We start from the raw sequence: 21,890 nt of genomic DNA, 5'->3' as shown, positions 1-21,890 counted from the left end.
CAACCAGGCTCCAACCAGAGGTGGCATCTGCTCCGTGATTACTGATCTTGAGGTAAAACTTTTGTTTCTCCATCTTTTCAATGCCTTTGTACACAATTCCATGTATTAAACCCCTATATATTTGAAATATATTTCTCTTTTCATGCCATAAAAAAGGAATTCTATCCCTTTCCGCTAATCTAAGCAATAGTTCAGTGAAAACAATTTAAGTATTTTTACCAGTTAAATTCAACTACATAGACTTAAAAAAAAATCTCCGTTTACCAGCATGTAAATAGAGTTGACAATATTGAAGTTACAGCTGACATAATAGAAGTAGAGGAAAGACAGGGAACTCTAAAGTCCTCATCTCAGAAGACTCAAGAAAAACTATATAGGGGTTATTAGGATAAAGGGAAGATCAATGAAGAACAAACAATAATAGTTTAACTATGATGACAAACTAGAAGGTAGGCACCAAGATTCTGGTGAGCTACATCCTCAGTGACCACACAAGGAACTCACCTAAAGTTGACTCATAAACAGCAATATAAACATGTTATTTAGAGATTTTGGAATAATCACAGAATAAGTGAAAAACAAAAAGGGTTAAAAATGAATGACTAGAGATCAGTACTGACAGAGAGAAGGAAAGGATGGGGAAGGGTTCTAATGTTCTCCATTACAAGCTTTCCAGTATTATTTTATTCATTTAACCATAAACGAGTATTACTTTAATAGAGAAATAATTGTTAGTCATCTAACAGAAAATATTTAATGAAATGGAAAAATACTGAGGATACCTTAAGTAAAAATAGAAGATTGAACTGTAAATCATAGATACGAAACAGTCTGTGTAGAAAACATATTTCACCTAATAGAAGCTCCAATATAACACGGACCACAGTGATTTCCAGCACCAACAATGGTACTTCGCACATAATACACACTAAAAACTATTATGAAATGAATACAGTTTCGTTATAACTAAACAAAAGAATATATAGACAGAGAGGAAGGTGTGAAAGCATACACACCAAAATGTTAGCAGCAACCATCTCTAATTGACAATTATAGATGTTTTTCATTTTTGTCCTTTTCCTTACCTTCATTTTCTAAATTTTCTATAATAAATACAAATAACTTTTATAATGGGGAATATTTTTAAAGACACTGCCATTTATTCATTACAAGACCAGAAACACAAGACAAAAAAAGACATTTTCACTGAAATGTATATCAAGTCCAAGTCACAAAAAGTTAATAGTACTAATTATGGAAAAGGTTTAGTAAGGCACAGACATAGTCATTGATCTTGACCTAATTAAGATTTCAAAAGCATCTGGGATAATGGAATACTGCAAAATTATTATTCATTGCACAAATCAGGTAATCAGTTCCAATACTGATAAACAAATCACATGAAATCTACCAATTCTGTAAATAAAAAGCTTCTCTTAGTTATTTTAATTAGTTATTTTTAGATTAAGTAACTCAGTTCCTGAGAATATAAAATATCTTTATCAGACTTTAAAGTGTAAAATCAAATGATATACTCATTTGCACTAAATATCATGAATATTACAGGTTATGCTTTTTAGAACTTTACAGCCACACACAAATTAAATATGTAAAATATGGTATCCTTTTAAGTGGTTTTCCATGAGGGACAGTAATGCCATATCGATTTCGGCAGCACTTATGTATCAAAGGGGCAGAAAGATATGAAAAACATTTTGATTTTCATAAAACAATCAGTCTTCATGAGAAGAAAAGATCAAAAGAAATATTCTAAATGTTTTGTTTTATTTTGCATTAGTCCCTGACATGGCTGAGTACTTTCAATTTTCTTTTGTATAAAGTAGGCATTATTTTAAAAAGTCAATTATAATTCAAACAATTTTTCACCAATTCAGGAAGGGAAATGGATTTGTTTTCTCCTTTTTACCCAACCTTGTACTTGCCATTACTACAATCAAACATAATGGACTAGAATATGTGAGCAAATAACCAGTTCTTAAAGTATCAAGGAATCATGAAAAAATAAGTATGAAAATCCACTTAACATCTCATCCAACAGATAGCTCCATAACTGAGATGTGAACAGGATAAATGTTCTTTAGTATGGTTAGTAGCACTATTCGGTACTAAATAACAAATATATTTGTATCTCTTATTCCACTATCAAAGGTAAAAATGCATCTAGAACACCCAATATTACACTCCTAAAATCAAAATAAGCACTCCTATTTCACATTGTTCACCAAACAATGCTTCTTAGCAGTTCTTTGGTACTTATTTGCTCTGCCTTGTACTATACATAGTTTTACTACATCTCTTACTACATTGGAAAGCTGATTCAAGACAGGAATTGTATTTTATTTTCCTACGGTGTCTTGTATGTTATATATCATACAAAACTATTTGCCTTGCAATCAAAAGAAAAATAGAGCTAAATAGAAATTTGTATTTGCTCTGATTTCTTCCCTGAAATGAAAATGAAAAACAATCAAGTGAACAAATCTAAAGTAGTATACACATTATTTAATTGATCATAATTTGATTTATTTGTTCTGTTCCTAAGTAGCATAAAACAAGAGTTTTGTTTTTGTAGTTCACTGAAAATTATTCCAGAGACATGTGAGACCTCTTTCATATTCCTCTCAGTATGTAAGACTTTTCCATTCTAGCATCTCAGTACCTTATCCACACTACTCCTATCTGAACATTCAGCTCTAGTCAGTAAAATAAACATCTGCTATAAACATTATTAATGAGATATATATCAAGGGATCCAAGTAAGCTAACTACATGGGGTAATTACACTGTTCTGCATAAAAAACCATTAGAACAGCAAATATAGAAGCTGACTGAACATATTATAAATCGGGACATGATTTTTATGAGGAAAAATTTATAAATTTATAAATTCAGCGAATTACTTAAATAAAAAAATATCTTGTCAAAGTACCAAGGAGTTAGTAAAATAACTTACAATGAGAAGAAAAACTTATTTCAACTTTTAATTTACTAAAGCAAATTTTAAAACAAAACGTCTTTATACTAAACTTTTTTCCTACCTTAAGCTCACTTTTATACTTTCTTAAAAATAAAGAAAGGAAAGAACATTTTAGATGTAAAGATAGTCTTTTAAGGAGAATGTATTCCATCATAGGTTGGCAAACTATGACCCAGGTGCCAAATCTGGCCTGCTACCTGTTTTTGTAAACAAAGTTTTATTGGAATACAGTTAATTCATTTGTTTATAAGAGGCAAAATGTAGCTGCTTTTGTGCTAAAATGGCAGAGCTGAATAACTGAGACAGAGACCACATGGCCCACAAAACCTAAAATATTTATTATCTGGCCTTTATAGAAAACATTTTGCTGAATCCTGGATTATACAAGAATCTTAAACCTGGGGATCTGTCTTAAGCACTCCTGATCCATTCAGCACCTGACACAGAACCCTGGAAGTAACAAGTTTTCAATATAATTTCTGAATGAACAAAAGATGGGGATTCCCAGACAAGAGTTCAAGAAGAATGAATGTGACTACAATTTCCTACAAGAAGCATCATACAAATATATCTCGCTTACTTAAATAGATGTGTTATAAACAGCTGTCTATAAATTACATTTTCATAATGCCTAAGTGGCTTTTTCTAATTCCTGAAATAATTTACCTTGTATACTCAGTTTTTCTTAAAGCATGGTATGCTTATATAAGTGCATGTATTATATATTTATGTAAGTCAGAAGTATATGCATGTGTAAATCAGAAGCTATCTTTTACTGTGTCTACTGAATACTAATTGCTTTAAATTACTTCATTTAATCCTTTTATAACTCTGTAAAGATAAGATCATTCCTATCTTATAGAAATCCAAACAAAAGTTCTTTCTTAAGTCCATCAAGCTTTAAATTCTGCCCTAGTGTATCATTTCCTTTGAAATACGCTTTATTTTGCTAAATGATTTACATTTTTGTTTAGGAACTAAATATGACATAGAGTTGTCATTTTTTTAAATCTCAAAAATTTCACAACCACAGTGTATCCATATATTTCTGCAAAGACATTAGCTACTTTTCACTGATTAATTCCTTCAGTGAGTATTTCTTGAGGGCCTACCATGTGTCAAGCACTATTCTAGGCCCTGGGGACACAGTGGTTAGAAAGACAAAAGTCCCAACCCTCAAGAAGCTTGCTTCCATTATGATTATCAACTCATGACAAGGATTTTACTTGTCAATTACAAATTATTCCCATGGCCTTACATTTTTCCTATGTCAAACAAAGTTTGAGTTATCTTTTACTTCACTATTTGTATTAAAATAGCAGTTACAAAAAATAATAATTTGTTTTTTAGCCTAGATGATTCAGAAAGTTGAAATTAAATTTATACTATTTAATCTCTAGACTAAAAGAAAAAATTTAAATTACAAGATTAATTCTAAAATTTTTACGTAGTTCTAAATCTTCATCATTTTCACATGGATGTTGAATAAATTTTGAAAAACTATTTTGAAAATTGATGTTTTCTCTTTTAATTACATGACAAATTCTGCTAATTAAGTACAGAGAGAAATTCTTAATAAAAGTTTGAGTATCTTTTCCTAGGATATTTATAAAATGTGTGAAAGAACAGTATTTCACAATTACAAAATACTTCAATTCTAATTTTATCCGTAGTACCATTATATCACTTCTACTGGTTTTGCATTTCCACCCAGGAGTCCCCTCTTCTGCATCTCCACTATGACCAATACAGATTTTCCTAGATTCTATGCTCGGAATTCTCCCATGTGTCAAGCTACATGTAGTTCCCTAGATCGTTCACATTTTGTTTATGCTGTTCAAGTATTGTATTCTTTCATTTAATCGCTTACTTTATTAGTTCCTCCCACAATAATTTACTTATTTATTCATGCAGTCACTTATTCAATTATTATTGCATACCTTTGTTGCAAGCAGGTGTGCAATCCACTTGTGAAAAGAGAAAAGCAAAATAAATAGTATCTTTTACTGAGTACCTAATGTATGCTAAGCAGTCTACTAACGGCTTTAAATTAATTAACTCATTTAATCCTTTTACAACTGTAAAGAGTAACAGATTATCTCTACCTAATATAAATGTTCTAGATGTATAACAAAAGGAAAAGATCTCCAATTCAATTTTAAGAAACTAGTACAAATTTCATAGCAAAACCACACAAGGATAATACAAAAAAATACAGACCAATCTCATTTATAAACATAAATGCAAAAAAAAACATCAAATTGAATCCAACATCATACTGGAAAAAAAGGTAGTTCAACTTCAGAAAATCTATCAGTGTAATTGACTATACTAAGTGAATTTATAAAGTGAAAACTCATATGACTTTCCTAATGCTAAAAATGCATTTGATAAAATTCAGTGATGATAAAAATTCTTAGCAAACCAGGGATAGTAATTTTCTTAACTAGATAAAGGCTATATAGTAAAACCTACAGCAAATATCATTCTTAATACTAAAACCAAGGATCATTCCCACTGAAATTAACATGACAATACCCAATAACATATAATTACACATTGTCTAGAATTCCATTGTTTAGAAGTTCTAACTAGTGCCATGACACACACACACACATCAACACACACACACGTACTAATTATAATGAATTATAACTGAACAAAAACAGAAAAATATTTTCAGATGGTAACTACATAAAAAATTCAAAAAATCTATATTCACACCATTAGAACTTACAAGAAGGTTCAGGAAGATTGCTATTACAATATCAACATGAACAAATGATTAGTGTCCTCATACTAGTGTATGAAGCCATCTGCCATGGGTGAGACGGTACTTCTACAGAATTCAAAGCAAGGAACCTCCTTTTCACTTCAGTAGATAACAGATTTTTTCATTTTAATTTCCAAGTTATTATATGGCCTCCTTTCAGGACCACCATCAGTTAATTACAATATCAAAACATAGGTTCCTTTTTAAAAGTTTAACAAAAGACGTGCTAGAAAGCTATACAACATTGCCAAGAGAAATTAAAAATGACTTAAATAAATGGTGAAATATACCATGTTCATGGGTTGGGACACTCAGTACTGTTAAATGACCATTCACCCCAGAGTGATCTCTAGATATGAAGCAAATCAAATCAACATCTCATATAAATGTTTTTCTCCCAGAATAAAGTAGCCTAAGACAGAGTGAGTATTCAAATAAATACTTAGGGGTTTTCTTTTTGTTTTTAGTAGAGCACGGTTATATGATAAATGAGATATTTCCATTATCAATCAAAAATGTATTAGCTCAAATTAATTTAGCTAATCATTTAGGGGTCTGACAGTACTGAGACACAGAGAAAGGAGTATACAACTGCAGAGGAGGGAAAACAAAAGTAAGTGACAAATTTTGCAGACTTTATTATTTAAGCAGCTTTTGCCACAATCATTACCTTGGACACCATGGAGATGGCAATGTAGAAAGTAAAGAATATCCAGAATATGAAAACTCAACAGATCAAAACTATGCCTCACCCCCAAATCCCCAGACCATTTTGTAACATAAAGCCTAGATAGGCTTTTGCCCCTCACCTTTTACACTACACTTCTCCACTCAATGAGATAGGTAATAAACCCATCTGTTAAAGACATTGTACCTTATCGAATACAAACGTCTCAACAACACTTTAATTTACTAACTAGTATTACTAACGATTTAACAGATTCTGAACTTATTATAATCCAAAAATATAAATATAATTTCAACATTCTGAAAATAGCCAATGATGCTAATTTGTACTTATCTTTCAAAAATAAATATCTACTGAGAGGAGGGCATGGAAGGGCATATCATCCAAATTATCTGAAACTTTAACTGCATCCATCCCATAGAATGAATACTCCTAGTAGAACACAAGGCAAACTTAAATTTCATTTTATCTGTCTACACTGTTTGAATTTTTTATATTTTAACATTCATTTTTGAAGCTACTTCATTTTTAAATTCAAAATAATGTGAACAAATGAATGCATAAATGTAAATATATGAAGAATGTATATATAAAACATACTTTGTTATTTATTTAAACTCACTACACCAAACGTTAATATTAAAAACAATAACTTTTATAACCAAAAGAATAAGGACAATACCACAATCATGGTCGTGGTTGTCTCTGATAAAATGACTATTTTTATTTTCTTCTTTTTATGTTATTTTCTGAACTTTAATAAATCTGTACTATGCATAAAATCCCCAAAAAAGTTAAAAGATGCTAAGTTAAAGGGAAAGATTATTTCCAAAAAAGATGAAAGAAAATATTTTTATATAGAACCAAATAATTAAAATATAATAAATTACTAGAAAGTACATAATGCTCAAATAACGTCATTATATTCACCTATTATTAAAATCAAGTTGTCTCTATATGTATCTTTTAAAGTCACCACAAGCTAAATATAGATGAAGAAAGGATACAAAAGGTATAATTGCCACTTTGACACAAAAACTTCTCATAAAAATTAAATGCAACCTATATCTTCTTCAAATTAACATTTAAAAGCTAAAATATGAAAACAAGATCTCAAAGGGATATCTGCATTCCCATTTGTATTTCAGCATTCTTCACAATAGCCAAGATATAGAAACAACCAGCAGTCAGCAAAGAACAGACAAAGAAAATGTGGTATACAGAATCCCCACCTTACTGATAGGGGATACATTCCAAGACCCCCTGCAGATGCCTGAAACTGTGGATAGTACCAAACCCTATATATACTATGTTTTTTCCATATACACACACACACACACACACACACACACACACACACACACATCTTTGATAAAGTTTAATGTATAAACTAAGCATAGTAAAATGTTAACAATAACTAATAAAATAGAACAATTATAACAATATAACAATATACTTTTATGTAAATGTGCCCACACACACACTTACTCACTCTCTCTCTCTCAAAATATCTTACTGTATTATATTCACTTTTCACTTAAAAGAAGCACTTTACAGCTTCTCTTTGGCATATTGAAATGCCAGCATCACTTCTCTTGTGTTTTGGTGCCATTACTAAGTAAAATAAGGGTTGCTTTAACAAAAGCACTGTGTTACTGCAATAGTCTATCTGATACCCTAGATGGCTACCAAGTGACTAAAAGGTGGGCAGTGTACACAGCGTGGATATGCTGAACAAAGGGATGATTCATGTCCCAGGTGGGACAGAGCAGGACGGCAAGAAATTTCCTCACACTACTCAAAATGGAGTGTAATTTAAAACTTATGAATTGTTTATTTCTGGAATTTTCCACTTAATAGTTTCAGACCATGGCTCACAATGGGTAACTGAAATTGTGTAAATAAAGCAAAACTATAGATGGAGGCAGGGACTACTATCTATAATAGATGTACATATAAAATGACATCTTATTCAGCCATGAGAAAGGAGGAAATCCTGACGTTTTCTACAATATAGATGAACTTTGAGGGCATTATGCTAAGTAAAATAAGTCAGAGGAAGAAAAATATTGTATGATACCACTCATATGTGAAATCTAAAGAAGTCAAACTCATAAAAACAGAGACTCGTATGTGATTACCAGGGGCAACAGGGTGACAGAAATGGGGTACAAACTTCCAGTTATAAGACAAATAAGTTCTGGGGATCTAATGTGTAGCATAGTGGTCATAGTTACTAATGCTGTATTATATACTTGAAAATTGCTAAGACAATACATCTTAAATGTTTCTTCACCCCAAAATAAATGGTAATTAAGTAATGGAGGTGTTAACTAATGCTATGAAGTAATCACTTTGCAATATATAATTGTATTAAATCGACATGTTGTACACTTTAAATTATATAATGGTATATGTCAATTGTATTTCAATAAACCTGGAAAAAAACTAAAATATACATGCACTCCTAATTATTCTAACACATTTTATTATGAAAATGTTAATAGGACTCTTATATTAATATCTGTTAAAATAATTATTTCAATTATCATAACATTTGCTAAATGAACATTTGCTAAGTACATTGAAAAGCTCAGAAAAGCTCTAAAAACATGGATTACTAAAAGAGAAAGTTAAATATTATTTGGGAAACATAAAATTTATTTTAATAAATATTTTTAAACTTAGGAATATGAAATGTGAAGTTAACTTTGTTGTAAGAATACAACAACCTTAAGAGTGTATAAAAATCACAAAAAGAATTAGCAAGAATTAAGAGAAAAACTATTCGAAGGAGCAAAATATAGAATGAATCAGGGAGACTTGGTAATTTCTAGATTATAAACTGACAGCACATCTGCTAATTTCAAAAGCGCCCAAAAACTGTTAAACACGTGGTAGGAGGCAGACATATCAAAAAGCACAATGTTATCAAGATAAAAAACACTTTCAAATTTAAATTTGGTATAAATTTAAATCAAACTAACAGAACTCTAAAACCAAAAGTTTAGAAGAATGAAAGGATTACATAGCTAAGAATACTAGCAAAACAAAAACTACACAATATTAGAAACATGATTATTTTGCTCTTCAAGTCATAAATTCACACTCCCCAGAGTGTAAACCTTCTCTAACAACAAAGCAATATTCTTCAAGTACTAAGGTTATTTGTATAATTTTTTTTAGACGTTTAACTTACCGAGTACCATCTGCTTTCCAGCTTACTTTATATGGATTCTGCTCCAGAAGTTTGATATTTTGCTTGTCCATGGAAACAGGCTGTGCTCCAGGGAATCCAGACCTTAAAAAACATTTTATTACTATTGAGACAAAGTAATACATATCTGAAACCAATCTCACATAAGTCACACATTTATCACAATGTTCTCCATATCAAGAGATTAATGTCAAATGGAATAATACTAGCTTTCACAAGAACACTAACTAAAGGTTATCATTTTTTTGACACTTTATATCACGAGTTAACAAGGTTCTAATTGCCACTTCTATACTATAACTATTGGGCTAAATGTTTTTTAAGGGTTTTGGTTTTTTTTTTTAATTTTTTTTTTTATGGTGACATTGGTTAACTTTTAAATATTAATAATCTAAATAGTAAAGCAGGTATGTTTACAAGTCTTTTATATCATGAAGTGTAAATCATCCTTTAGTATCTTAATTATTCTAGACCCCATATTCCTCCACTGTGAAACTGCCAACTTGTCATAACTGTGCAGAGTTTGCAAATTTCTCCTCAAAAGATGCCCAGAAGTGAAAAACCAGGAGAAACATAGATCAAGATTAAAGTACATTGGCAAGGGTTTAACATAATGCTAAAATCAATATTACTTCATCATTTTTACCTTTTAAAATTATTTCTAGCTGATTGATCTGTATTTATCAGTCAAAAAATTCTTTATATGAGGAATTTTTAACAATTAATAATCCTGTTTCATCATGTTCCAGCTATATTACAATTTTCTGCCACAGATAGCAATGATCAACAAAAATGATTACAGGCCAACACCTGAGAGCAACAGATAAGAGCAGTGAATTCTCTCCCAAATCCTTTCCCATGAAATGTCCAATAAATATTTTCAAGTCATGGTAGTGGACAGAACATATTTAAAACTGATTCTCCCAGGTTTCTCACTAAAGAAAACCTGAAAAACATGGCATATTTTCATCTCTTTTTCCTTAATACAGTGCTAAGGACAACCCAAACATTAATCAGTAACAGTTGAATCAAACACACAAAACAAATACTAGACTATAACAACAGTAACTTTCTATTCCTTTAGGAAGACAGATAAGTCGTCTAATTTTTGACTCGACTATCTAGTTTTTACACTGCCTGTACTGAGAACAACCTGATAAACTCTTATTTGACATCTTTCTACACACTCTACGTAAATGTATAAACTTCAAGAGGCAACAAAGCTACATTAATAATTGCATCAATGTTAAGTATTGTAAAGTAAGAATAAAATGTTTATTACCCTTCCCAGCCACAGAATTGATGACACTTCAGCTGTACTTCCCCTAACTTTGGTTGAGTTGTCACTTGAGTTACACCTTTAACAGTTACACCTTCCAAGAAAATAGCACCCTAAAATCAAAGGAAAATAAAGATATTTTATTAGAGTTCAAATCCATTTACGAAGACTAGACTGAGAGATAAGTTCATTCATTTTCACAAATCTTAGCAAATGTATGAAACAGAAATGGTATGCTCCAGGAGACTCTATAAACTCCCAAGACTATACACTAGTTTTCTTTAATCCAGTAAATGATTTTCAAGGTACATAAATAGCCCAGTTATATATCATGTTATCAAAGCATTCCATAGGCACTACTCAGAAATCATAACAGCCATAACTACCTACCATTTACTCAGAGCTAGGCAGAGTAGCTGGTATTTTACAAACATTTTTTCTAATTCTTATAATACCTATGAAAAGTGAATTTTATTATATTTATTTCACAAATGAGTGTATGAGGCATACAGACTGCATGTAATTTATTCAAATGGTAATAAGAGAAATGAAGTGAGGTCTACACTATATCATTTAGCAATAATTCTCATTTGGGGAGGAGTAGAAGAGTAGTATCACTTATGGAGTATAGATTTTAAGAGGATAAACACCCACAAGTATAACAGTAGACGAAGTGGTTAAGCTACAGTCATTGGATGTATTAACATAAAACTAAATATTATTCATCACTGAATTTTTAATCTAAATTTATTAATTCAGAACTAAATAATGTGTCTTACTATATTTCATAGCAAGCATATTTTTAAAATATCAGAAGTGAAGTGGGTGGAATTTTATATATCAAATAAAGAACACTCCTGGAAATTTCAAAAACTAAAAAAATAGTAGAGATTCATGCTACAATTAATTTCAAGCCCATAAGAGGATTGGCATCAGTCTCAAGAAAAAAATCCATAAAACAACTCTAGCTGTTAATGTAATTAGGAGATAAAAAATATGGTCTACTAGCTACAATGATCAATCTTCTAGCAAAGATTTGGCAACTCAAGCCACGTGGGAAGGGAAAAAAATGAACAAAATATTTAGACCACACACATCCCTGTCAAATATAGAAGAGTCCTGAGTAGAATCTAGTCGATTGCTTCAGATCCTAATTCTGAATTACATTATAGTTATCTAATATGTTGTCTACTTTGTTTTCCTTAAATAAACATAGAGATTTCAGGAGCCAAAGGATCAAAGAGTACCATTGCTGTCTACTACATCATCAACTCTCTTTATTAGCCAATGAAGTTTCTGTTTTAGAACCATTTCTACCATTAAACATAATAACAGAAGAAAGAAAAAAAGAAAAAAAGAAAGAGAGAAAGGAAGAAAAGCATTTTTAAAGGAAAGATAGATAAGATTTTTTTTACCATATTTAGTTATTGAGATACTCAATTTCAATATTCTTATAAAAGTATATATAGCTACACTAATTAAAAAGAGAAAGCAAAGAGAGTTCACTGTTCAGCATCTTTATTCTGAAGGTACTAGTTTTACATGAAGAAGGTACCTAGCTTCACTGTATTTCCTAAGAAGTTAAGAAATCAACAGTAATTTCTGAAAAGCGAAGGCCAAATTAGAATAAATTAATCCTAAAAATACAAACATTACTTCTTTTTCTAACAAATAAAAAGGACTAAAACACTGGAAATACAATCAACATTCAACCAAGTACTTTCCCACAATATTACTAAAGGAATATTTTAATAAGTCTATGCAGTTGAACAAGCTAAATATTTTTTAATTTAACATAACAAATAAATATTGAGCCTCAGTACAGATTTAACAACTATTGAGTGTTTATAAAAGATAATTCCAACCATCTAGTAAATGTCATCCATTTATTTTTCTTCTTCCTTAATATTTCCTACAATACATCAATTTCTTTTTTACTTTTTTTATATTCCCTTATTTTCTTCTGCAATAATTAAGTAAAAAGAAGGGGGAATAAGTCCAATAAAAAAAATAAGCATGATGTACTTTATTTACAATTACTATTTAGTAACTTTAGGATAACTTAATTTGCTATTTACTGTTATTACAAGTTTCTTGTGACAAAAAATATTTTATAGCATTCAAAATTATATAAGATTTCCAAGAAAGATCACTAATTCTAAATATAAACAGTAATTTCTTAAGCCCTGAACTATTTTTAAACAATATAACGGAGTTTTACAGTCACTGATATTTTCACTTTTAACAAATTATCATTTCAGTCTATGAGAATAAAGAAAAATCAAAAGTACAAAGAAGATAAAAAAGTGCATTTCATAAACAGATTATGCCAGCCTTAAAATGAACATTTGTATGGCTACCACAAACAAGACAAAAGGAATGAGTGATCATTTTGAGAGAAATCGAGGAAATTATTACAAAACGTGGGAGGCAAACTATATGTGAGAGGGGTGCGTGGGTGGGTGGGTATGTGTGTATGTGTGTAAAGAGAGTAAGCAAGTATGTATGTAATGTGTAATAAGGGTATTTTAGCAATGAAGAAAATGCACTAACAATTCTATTCGAAGAGATGATCCCAGACATCAATTCAAAAGAGCAAGCAACATACCTGTAAGTCATGCTTTCCAACTCAGTAACAGCATGTGCTCTAAAAATGAATAAAGGTGTTTAGGAATGTGAGGGCCAAGTACAGGACATGTACCTCTGTCATAAACCAAACAGAACTAACAGAATTCACTACAAGGAGTCCATTACTTCAAATCACAATTATATCAATATAAGATATAGGAAAGAGGAACTCTAACCAAAAAAAAAAATGCCTCAAACCAAAATAAGTTCACTGCATTAAGAATTATGAGCTACAAAGAATTAATCACTCTTGCATTGCCTGTTAACTATCCTCAACTTCAGATTGTAAAAAAAAAAAAAAAGGAAAAGGAAAGCTTTCCAAATGGGAACTTGCCAATTAATTACATTTACACTTCTCATCACTGTCAACCATACCTTTGACATCACCCAAAATTCAACTCTCCAGTCACCTTTCCTCTCAGATGGTCTTGTCCTCATTGCTTTGGAGTCCCTTCTCCTTGGTTCATCTTACCACTAATCACCTTCCCAGAGTTCCAATGTAAACCCTGGAATCTCTTTTTCACAAATAACCTCCCCTATAACCTCAAGCTTTTTCGTGAACACTGTGTACCCTGTGTCTTAACTAAAAGCTAGCTCTCCAACAAGGAGACCACTTCTCTCTTAAATGAAAGCTACTCATTCTCCCATTGCCCAAGTTCCATGGGTAGTATAAGCCATTCTCCTATATCTTCACTTCTTTCCTAACATCTTTCAAAAGCTCCTTGTCCATTTATACTAACTCAATTCAGCTATACCACTCAGCTGTGGTAGAGCAGATGTTCATTGAAGTTGGTGATATAACAGCTCTTTGTAAGAGCTGCCCTCCTCATCCACAAAGACAAAACCCTAATAGCCATGTTGCATGATAAAGCAACGTCCTACTCCAGCCAAAGTTGATGGGAGCATGAGTAAACGCTCTAATTCAACCTGAACCCACCAGGTTCTCTCTTGGTAACTTTGGAATTGGGTTTCAAGAGAGTGAAAGTCTGCATATGGCTAAAATGATAACACATAAGCTTAGAAGATGTAGGACAGCTACATCTCCCAGGACAATGAGAAATCAGAAAGAGCCAGTCTTGAGAGAGCAAGCCAGTGAGAAGTATGACAGAAAGGAGAGACGAAAATAAAAAGGTGAGAAACGAAAATAGAAAGGAGAAAAACGCAAAGGTGAGGAATTAAGAATAACAGAACCTGGGGTGGCTCCATAGTGTAGTGGTTAGCATGTCTGCTTTGCAAGCAAAAGGTCTTGAGTTTGTGCCCCAAGTAGAGCCACGGACCACACTCCGGGTGCGCCTGGCCCCGGGTGCATGCCGTAAGCATGTGGGAGGGGACACCCCACCTTCAGAGATCCAGTTCTTAAGGGGAAAACAGCAACATCCATGGGTCAGGGGTAGAAATGGGGTGAGGAGGGGGAATTATAGAGGGGGAAAGAAAAAAAAAAAAGCAGAAATTATTTAAAAAAAAAAAAAAAGAATAACAGAAACTAGGTTCTAGGTAGCTTTCCAGGTCCAGCCTCCAGTCCCTTCCTGAGACTGGGCTATATTCCTATGCTTGAATTCCGCCCATTTATTTTAATAAATTCCTCTTATTATTTAAGCTAGTTTGAGTTAGTTTCGGTTACTTGTAACCACAGAGTCTAATCTGATCACTCTGTCCTTTGTGTACTGACCACTGGTCATTTCTCCACATTCGTCAAAAACAGTTGGTATTTCTTACATTGCTAACATCCATAATTACATCCACTGAGAAAATTGGACCCACCAAATAACCTAGGCGTCACAGTTCAATAATTTCATTTCCAATGACCCTTGTCTTTACTTAACTTGAACAGCCTGCTCCATGGCCATACCATCATCATTCCCTACTGCTCCACTTTTTGATCCATCGATCCAACTCAAACTGAGTACCCACGACATCCTAAAACCAACATGCCTCTAACCTCTCGTTAAATAGCTTAACTCTTTTACTCTCATTATGCTCACTTTCAATTTCACCAAGATTAACAATCCCTCACTCTTCCCTTTTCACATTCTTAACAAGTCCTCGATTCTGACCATACTTTCTACTCAAACTAGATCCTATGGCTGATTACTTCAATTATTCTCTGCCTGATATCCTCAGTACTCCTCTCTCTTTTGTCCTTCCATTATTCTCATACTAAATATACCCAAATATTGTATCGACCTACCATTAGTCACTGCCACTCCCACATAAAAGCTGAAACTTAACTGAGGAAAAATTACAATCTCAGCACTAAGGATGAAATTTCCCCCTCTTACTGAAGACCTATTTCTCCACCTACTCTTGAACTCCATTCCCTTTCATCTCCTCAGAGACTGCTCTATCATTTATTCCCTAACTTTTGTTGACTTTCATTGATTTGACTCCACAAGCTCCTTATCCACAAGTAATAAATAAGCTTGAGTTTATTCCATACTAAAAAGCCTCTTCTGACCATATAGTCATCAAGCAATCACCTTTATTCTCCTTTTTTGATCATAAGCAAACTATTTGAATAAATAGTCTGTACTAGTGTACAGAAAAGTTAACAAAACAAGACTGCTTGCAAGTTTAGCCCCTGGATGGCATCTGAACATGACTATCAAACAGTGTTCTCGGTAAAATGATAAGGGTAATTCGCTATGCTCAATTTATACCAACAACTGTTTATACAAAACAAATGTTTTTCTTCTGAGATTCTGCAGTTTTGGTACATGCCAGACAGAGGCTGCCTACATGAACAGCCATCAGTAAAAACCTTACGCTCTGAGACTCTAATGAGCTTCCCTAAGCAGAAACATCATATGTGTGTTGCTGCATTTTCATTGCTGCGTGACCCAATGTGGGGAGAAGAGGATAAGAAAGCCTGAATATGGATTACTCTAGACTCCACTTGTCTTTCTCCCTTATGATCCAGTTATATATCCTTAGTACATCACCGTAATAAATCTTAGTTCTGAGTACAACTATACGAGTCCAAACATGGGAGTGGTACTGAAGACCCCTAACATAACTATCTCCATTTTCTCACCTCCTATTAGCTTCTTAAAATCACTAATCTGACCTGGCCTTACTGCACCACAGAAAATAATCCTTAAAAGAACATTTTTTATCCTTATTGTATTTATCCCCTATGACATTTCATTCTGTTAAATCATTTACATAAATCATTATATAACTGTAAACTATTTTTCATATCTCTTTATCCTTTTGTGCTGCATTTGGGAAGAACTTCCTAGCTAGATCTTCCAGCTTGGTAATTTCCTATACAGCTAACTTGATTCTGCTATCTAACTCACATATTATCTTTTTTATCATTTTCAAGGTCTCTAATTCATTCTTTTTCATAATAGTTTGCCATTATTTTATAGGTTAATATCTTCTCTCATCTTCTAAAGAAATGTTCTGTTTGTTTTTTATAAGTTGTTTCCTCTGGTGTTAGCTAAAATGAATAAGGTAGTTCTATATTCAGGAAGAATTTCTCAGCTAGATCTTCCAGCTTAATATATATATGTACTGAAAAAAGACATCTCAGTTTTTTCTTTTAAGGCTGCAGAAAAATACATTTATTTTAAAAAGGGGAGGGGGAGTAAGATCAAAACTGAATATATCTATGTAAATGCATAGAAAAAATAGTATCTAAAAGGACAACCAAAAGGTAGAGAGGAGGAATGAAGAGATATCTTCATTTTTTTCCTCGATTAATTCTAAATGTTATCATTTTTATTTCACAAAGAAAACTGACCTTTAAGTCATTTCTGTACACTTTTAAAATAATGATAGATGGACGAACAGAGACAGCTAGACAGATAGATAATGAGGAGAAATTCTAAGAATACCAAAAATGCCAGTAGTAAGGTGAAAGTTGAGGGATTATAAGTTGTTTCTTTAATTTTCAAATTTTCTTTAATGTAAGTATGTTACTTTTATAAGTAAAAAATATATTTTGTAATTTTAGTATTTACTAATTATGATTTTAAAAGAAGAAAAAACTACCAAAGTGGTACTTAACGCTTTAGAATTTTTTTTCATAACTCTGCCTTTGGAAGTATAAGCACAAATATTCTTAAAAATCACTATCTCCTCATTATCAGTTAGAAATCAAACCTAACTGCCTGTTCCAAAAAGAGAGAAGTAAAGATTTCTGCTTTGGGTAATGACAGACTAGTTTATTTAGACCAATTTTGCAGCCATGAGAAGACACTGGAGAATTAGAAAGGAGAAAGACTTGAAGGGCCAATAACTCAGAGGTAAGGAAAGCCACGATGTGAGCTAGACATCTACTATAGCTTTTCTCCTCCAAGATTTTCCTACAAAGGCATTGTTTCAAAAATCGTAACAGAGAAGCTAAGAAGCTGAACAGAGCTTTCAGAAATGTCACAGGAATAATGGAACAAAAACTGGAGTTCCAGGTCACCAAAAAGAAGGGATCTTGTTTAATTCTCCAAGTTTTCGGTTATAATCACCTAAGGGCTACACTCTAGGAATTAGAGTAAACCAAAACACAGTCCAACTCCCCAAAACTAAAGCCTAGCTTCTAAATAGTGCAATCCTTGACTGAGTTACGATGTTCAACTCCTAGTCCTACACAGAAGCAAAACTAAATCTCCAAAGGAAAATAACATGATGCAGAATTTCAAATTATTTCCACAATTTTTCATACATAATGTCTAGTAAGCAGAAATACCTAAGCATGAAAAAAAAAAAAACCCTGCAGTTGACCAGAAATCAAAAGGACATGAGAAGAAAAACTAAAATACAGAGGAGATTCACATATTAGTTATCTGACACAGCCTGTAAAATAACTGGGATTAATAAACTAAAAAAACCTAAATGACAAGATGAAGAATTCCAACAAAGAACTGAAAATGATTTCAAAACTCAAATGTAAATTCCAAAAGTTAAAGTAAAATAATTCAAATTAAGTACTCAATGGATGAATTTAACAGTAGCTTAGACAAAGAAAAAATTAATAACCTGAAAAATAGGTCACAAGAAAATATCCAGATTGAAAAATGAAACAAAAGTTTGGTAAAAACATAAAAGAATATAAGAGCATAAGAAGCTTTAAAAAGAGACAGACAGACTATTGGGTAAGTCCCAGAAAGAGAAGAGAGGAAAAAAAATGAATCTGAACAATATTTGAAGAGATTAATAGCCAAGAATTATCTAAAACTAATCTTCTAAAAATCCAATCATAAATTCTGGAATCACTATAAATAGGAAGCAGGATAAAGACAAAGAAAACCGCAAGTAGAAACATAACAAAACAGTTGAAAATCAGTAACAAAAAGATAATATCTTCAAAGAAGCAACATCTCAACAGAAATGGATTATGGAATGATATCTTCAAAGTGCCAACACAGAATTCTATACCAAGTACAAACATTCTTCAAAACGACAGCAAAAATAAATAAATAAATAGATAGATAAATAAATAAATAAATAAATGTGTTTTCCCACAAATAAATACTGAGACTATGTATCACAGCAGACCCACTGCTGTGATATATAGAAAATACTGAAGAGCTCTTCAGTCAGAAGGAAAACTATCCAAATGGAACCACAAAAATACATGAAAAAATAAAAAGCACCAGAATAAATAAATACATGGGTATAGCTAATGAATATTAATTAACTACAAAATAATAATGGTGATGATGATGTCTTATGGGATTTTAAAATGTGACAGAATTCATATACACAAAACCAAAAAGGCAGGCAGAGATAAATGGAATCAAAAGTTCTAAGATTCTTACATTGTCTAAAAAGTGGCAAAAGGATCTTTGGAAACATGATGGAGTGAGAGACGTCCCCAGATCCCTCCCCTTGAAACAATGATAAGATGAACATCTAAAACTCAACAAAAAACACCCAAACTGCACAAAAGCACATCTGACAGGAGATTTGCGCGTAAGAGCTACCACGGGTCAGAACCCCGGGTATCAGGCGTTGGGCTGGGACAAATAAAGAAATTGCCCCTCGCAGCCACTGGAGCTACCTGTAGGAGGAGGGGGATAGGAGAAGGAGCAACAAAGTTCCCTGAACAGCCCTGCCTGGGAAAGCTGTGAGCTCCCCATGGCCGGCCGGCAGCAGGGCCTAGTCATCAGAGCAGAAGGCAGAGAATAGGGAGGGCAGAAAATCAACAATTAATTTTGACCCGCCTCAGTTGCAAAACTCAAGGCTGAGCCTCAGCTCCCAAATCCCAACCCAGAGGGCCCCTCCCTCCATACCCTCCAAGACTGAACACTGTGGAGCCCCAGGGGAATCTGAGCAAACGCTATAGAAACTATTGCTAAAACTGACAGGAACTGAAACTGAGATTAGCAAGCGTGATTAAATATGTATCAGAAAATAAAAAGGGATTTTTAAGGCTTTATATAAAGCAGAGATCCAAGAGGCTTAGATGCCACCTACTAGAAACCAAAAGAAAAGCACCTTCTTTGCAACAGGCTGAAGAAAGACCTTTATATATCTTCTTACTGGAAAAAGGCAGAACGCACTTCCATTAATGCCCAGGTAGAGAAATAGTCCATTAAACACCATGAACAACAGACTGAAGAAAAGGAACAGGGCTAGAAAGCATTTTCAGACAAACAGTAAACGAGAATTTCCTAAATCTAAGGAATGAGCTGGAGCCTAGAATTCAAGAAGTCAACAGAACACCCAATTATCTCAACCCAAAAAGGCCTTCACCGACACACATTGAATTAAAAGTATCAAAAATCAACGACAAAGACAGAATTCTCAGGGCAGCCGAGGAAAACAGTAATTTCTAAAGAAAAATCCATCAGATTATCATCGGACTTCTGAGCACAGACCTTATAAGCCAGAAAGGAATGGAACTAAATTTATAAACTATTAAGTGAAAGGAACTCCCAGCCTAGAATAATGTATCCAGCTAAGCTCTCCTTTAGATATGAAGGAGAAATCAAGACCTTTCCAGACATACAAAAACTGAAGGAACTCTCCACTACGAGGCATGCACTACAGGAAATACTGAAAGGGGTCAGCTCACCTAAAACAAAATAACAAAAAAAAATACATAATTAGGAGTAAAGTGACTATCAGGCAAACAGAAGCAGAGGAGTGTAGCCCTTATTAAGGGCAGGGCATTATAGCTTAAATAATAAGAAATGAATTGTTATAATAGATAGTAATGAACATTCAGCATTCATAGGGACAAACTGAGACAACAATGACTGAAAAGGGGAGGATTCAAAGATCCAAATTCGCAAAGGAGAATGGAGATAAGGCACACACAGAAGAAAATGGACAACTGTATATAGATAACTATCCTTTACATATTCATAATGGTAACCACACACCAAGGATTCAGAACTGGAGTATATAACATAAAACAAAAATCAAAGGCAAAACCTACAAAAGCCAACTAAAATAAAGAAAACAGAAATACAAGGACAAGGAAGCAATGGAAACACCGAGCTACCAGAAAGCAAAAGATAAAATGGCTATAAGAAGACCTCATATTTCAATTATCACCCTAAATGTAAATGGACGGAACTCACCAATAAAAAGGCACAGAATTGCAGAACGGATCAAAAAACAAAACCCAACCACATGCTGCCTCCAGGAGACACATCTCTGCTCCAAAGACAAATATGGACTCAAAGTGAAACGATGGAAGATGATATTTCAAGCAAATGGCATTCAGAAAAAAGCGAGAATAGCAGTACTAATATCTGACGAAACAGACTTCAAAATAAAAAAGGTGAAGAAAGATACTGACGGATACTTCATAATGATAAAGAAAATCATAACACATATTAATATCTATGCTCCCAATCAGGGAGCCCCAAAATACGTAAAGCACTAGTAACAGAACTAAAGGGAGAAACAGACAAAACACCACCGTAGTAGAGGTCCTAAATATCCCACTGTCGGATATGGACAGATCATCCAAACAGAAAATCAATACTAAAATAACATCCTTAAATGACATGTTAGTCCAACTGGACATAATTGACATTTACAGAACCATCCCAAAACAGCTGCTTATACATTCTTCTCTAGTGCGCATGGAACATTCTCAAGAATCGACCACATACTAGGACACAGGGATAGCCTAAACAAATATAAGAGGGTTGAAATCATACCAACCATATTCTCTGATCATAATGCTTTAAAACTAGAGATCAACTGCAAAAAGAAATCAGGAAGAACCACAAATACATGGAGACTAAACAACATGCTACTGAAGAATAACCGGGTCAGGGAGGAAATAAAAAGAGACATCAAGAGATACATAGAAACAAATGATAATGATAGTACAACATATCAAAACTT

General features: G+C 32.8%; 1 protein-coding gene across 3 annotated transcripts in view; it reads right to left on the bottom strand.

The window, feature by feature from the left end:
• Positions 1-21,890, bottom strand: part of RNGTT (RNA guanylyltransferase and 5'-phosphatase) — a 238,820-nt gene that overhangs the window by 186,001 nt on the left and 30,929 nt on the right. For all 3 annotated transcript variants that reach the window (XM_006926320.3, XM_025042568.1, XM_015600503.2), the window contains exons 7-8: positions 10,959-11,068; positions 9,659-9,760 (exon numbers count right to left, since the gene is read on the bottom strand). In XM_006926320.3, the coding sequence (XP_006926382.1) occupies positions 9,659-9,760; positions 10,959-11,068 (212 nt within the window). The remainder of the gene's footprint in view (positions 1-9,658; positions 9,761-10,958; positions 11,069-21,890) is intronic.

Source organism: Pteropus alecto, unplaced genomic scaffold (genome assembly GCF_000325575.1).
Source record: "Pteropus alecto unplaced genomic scaffold, ASM32557v1 scaffold7, whole genome shotgun sequence".
Taxonomy (NCBI): Eukaryota; Metazoa; Chordata; class Mammalia; order Chiroptera; family Pteropodidae; genus Pteropus; species Pteropus alecto.
The sequence above is the reverse complement of the archived record's forward strand: the minus strand, read 5'-3'. Positions and strand labels throughout refer to the sequence as shown.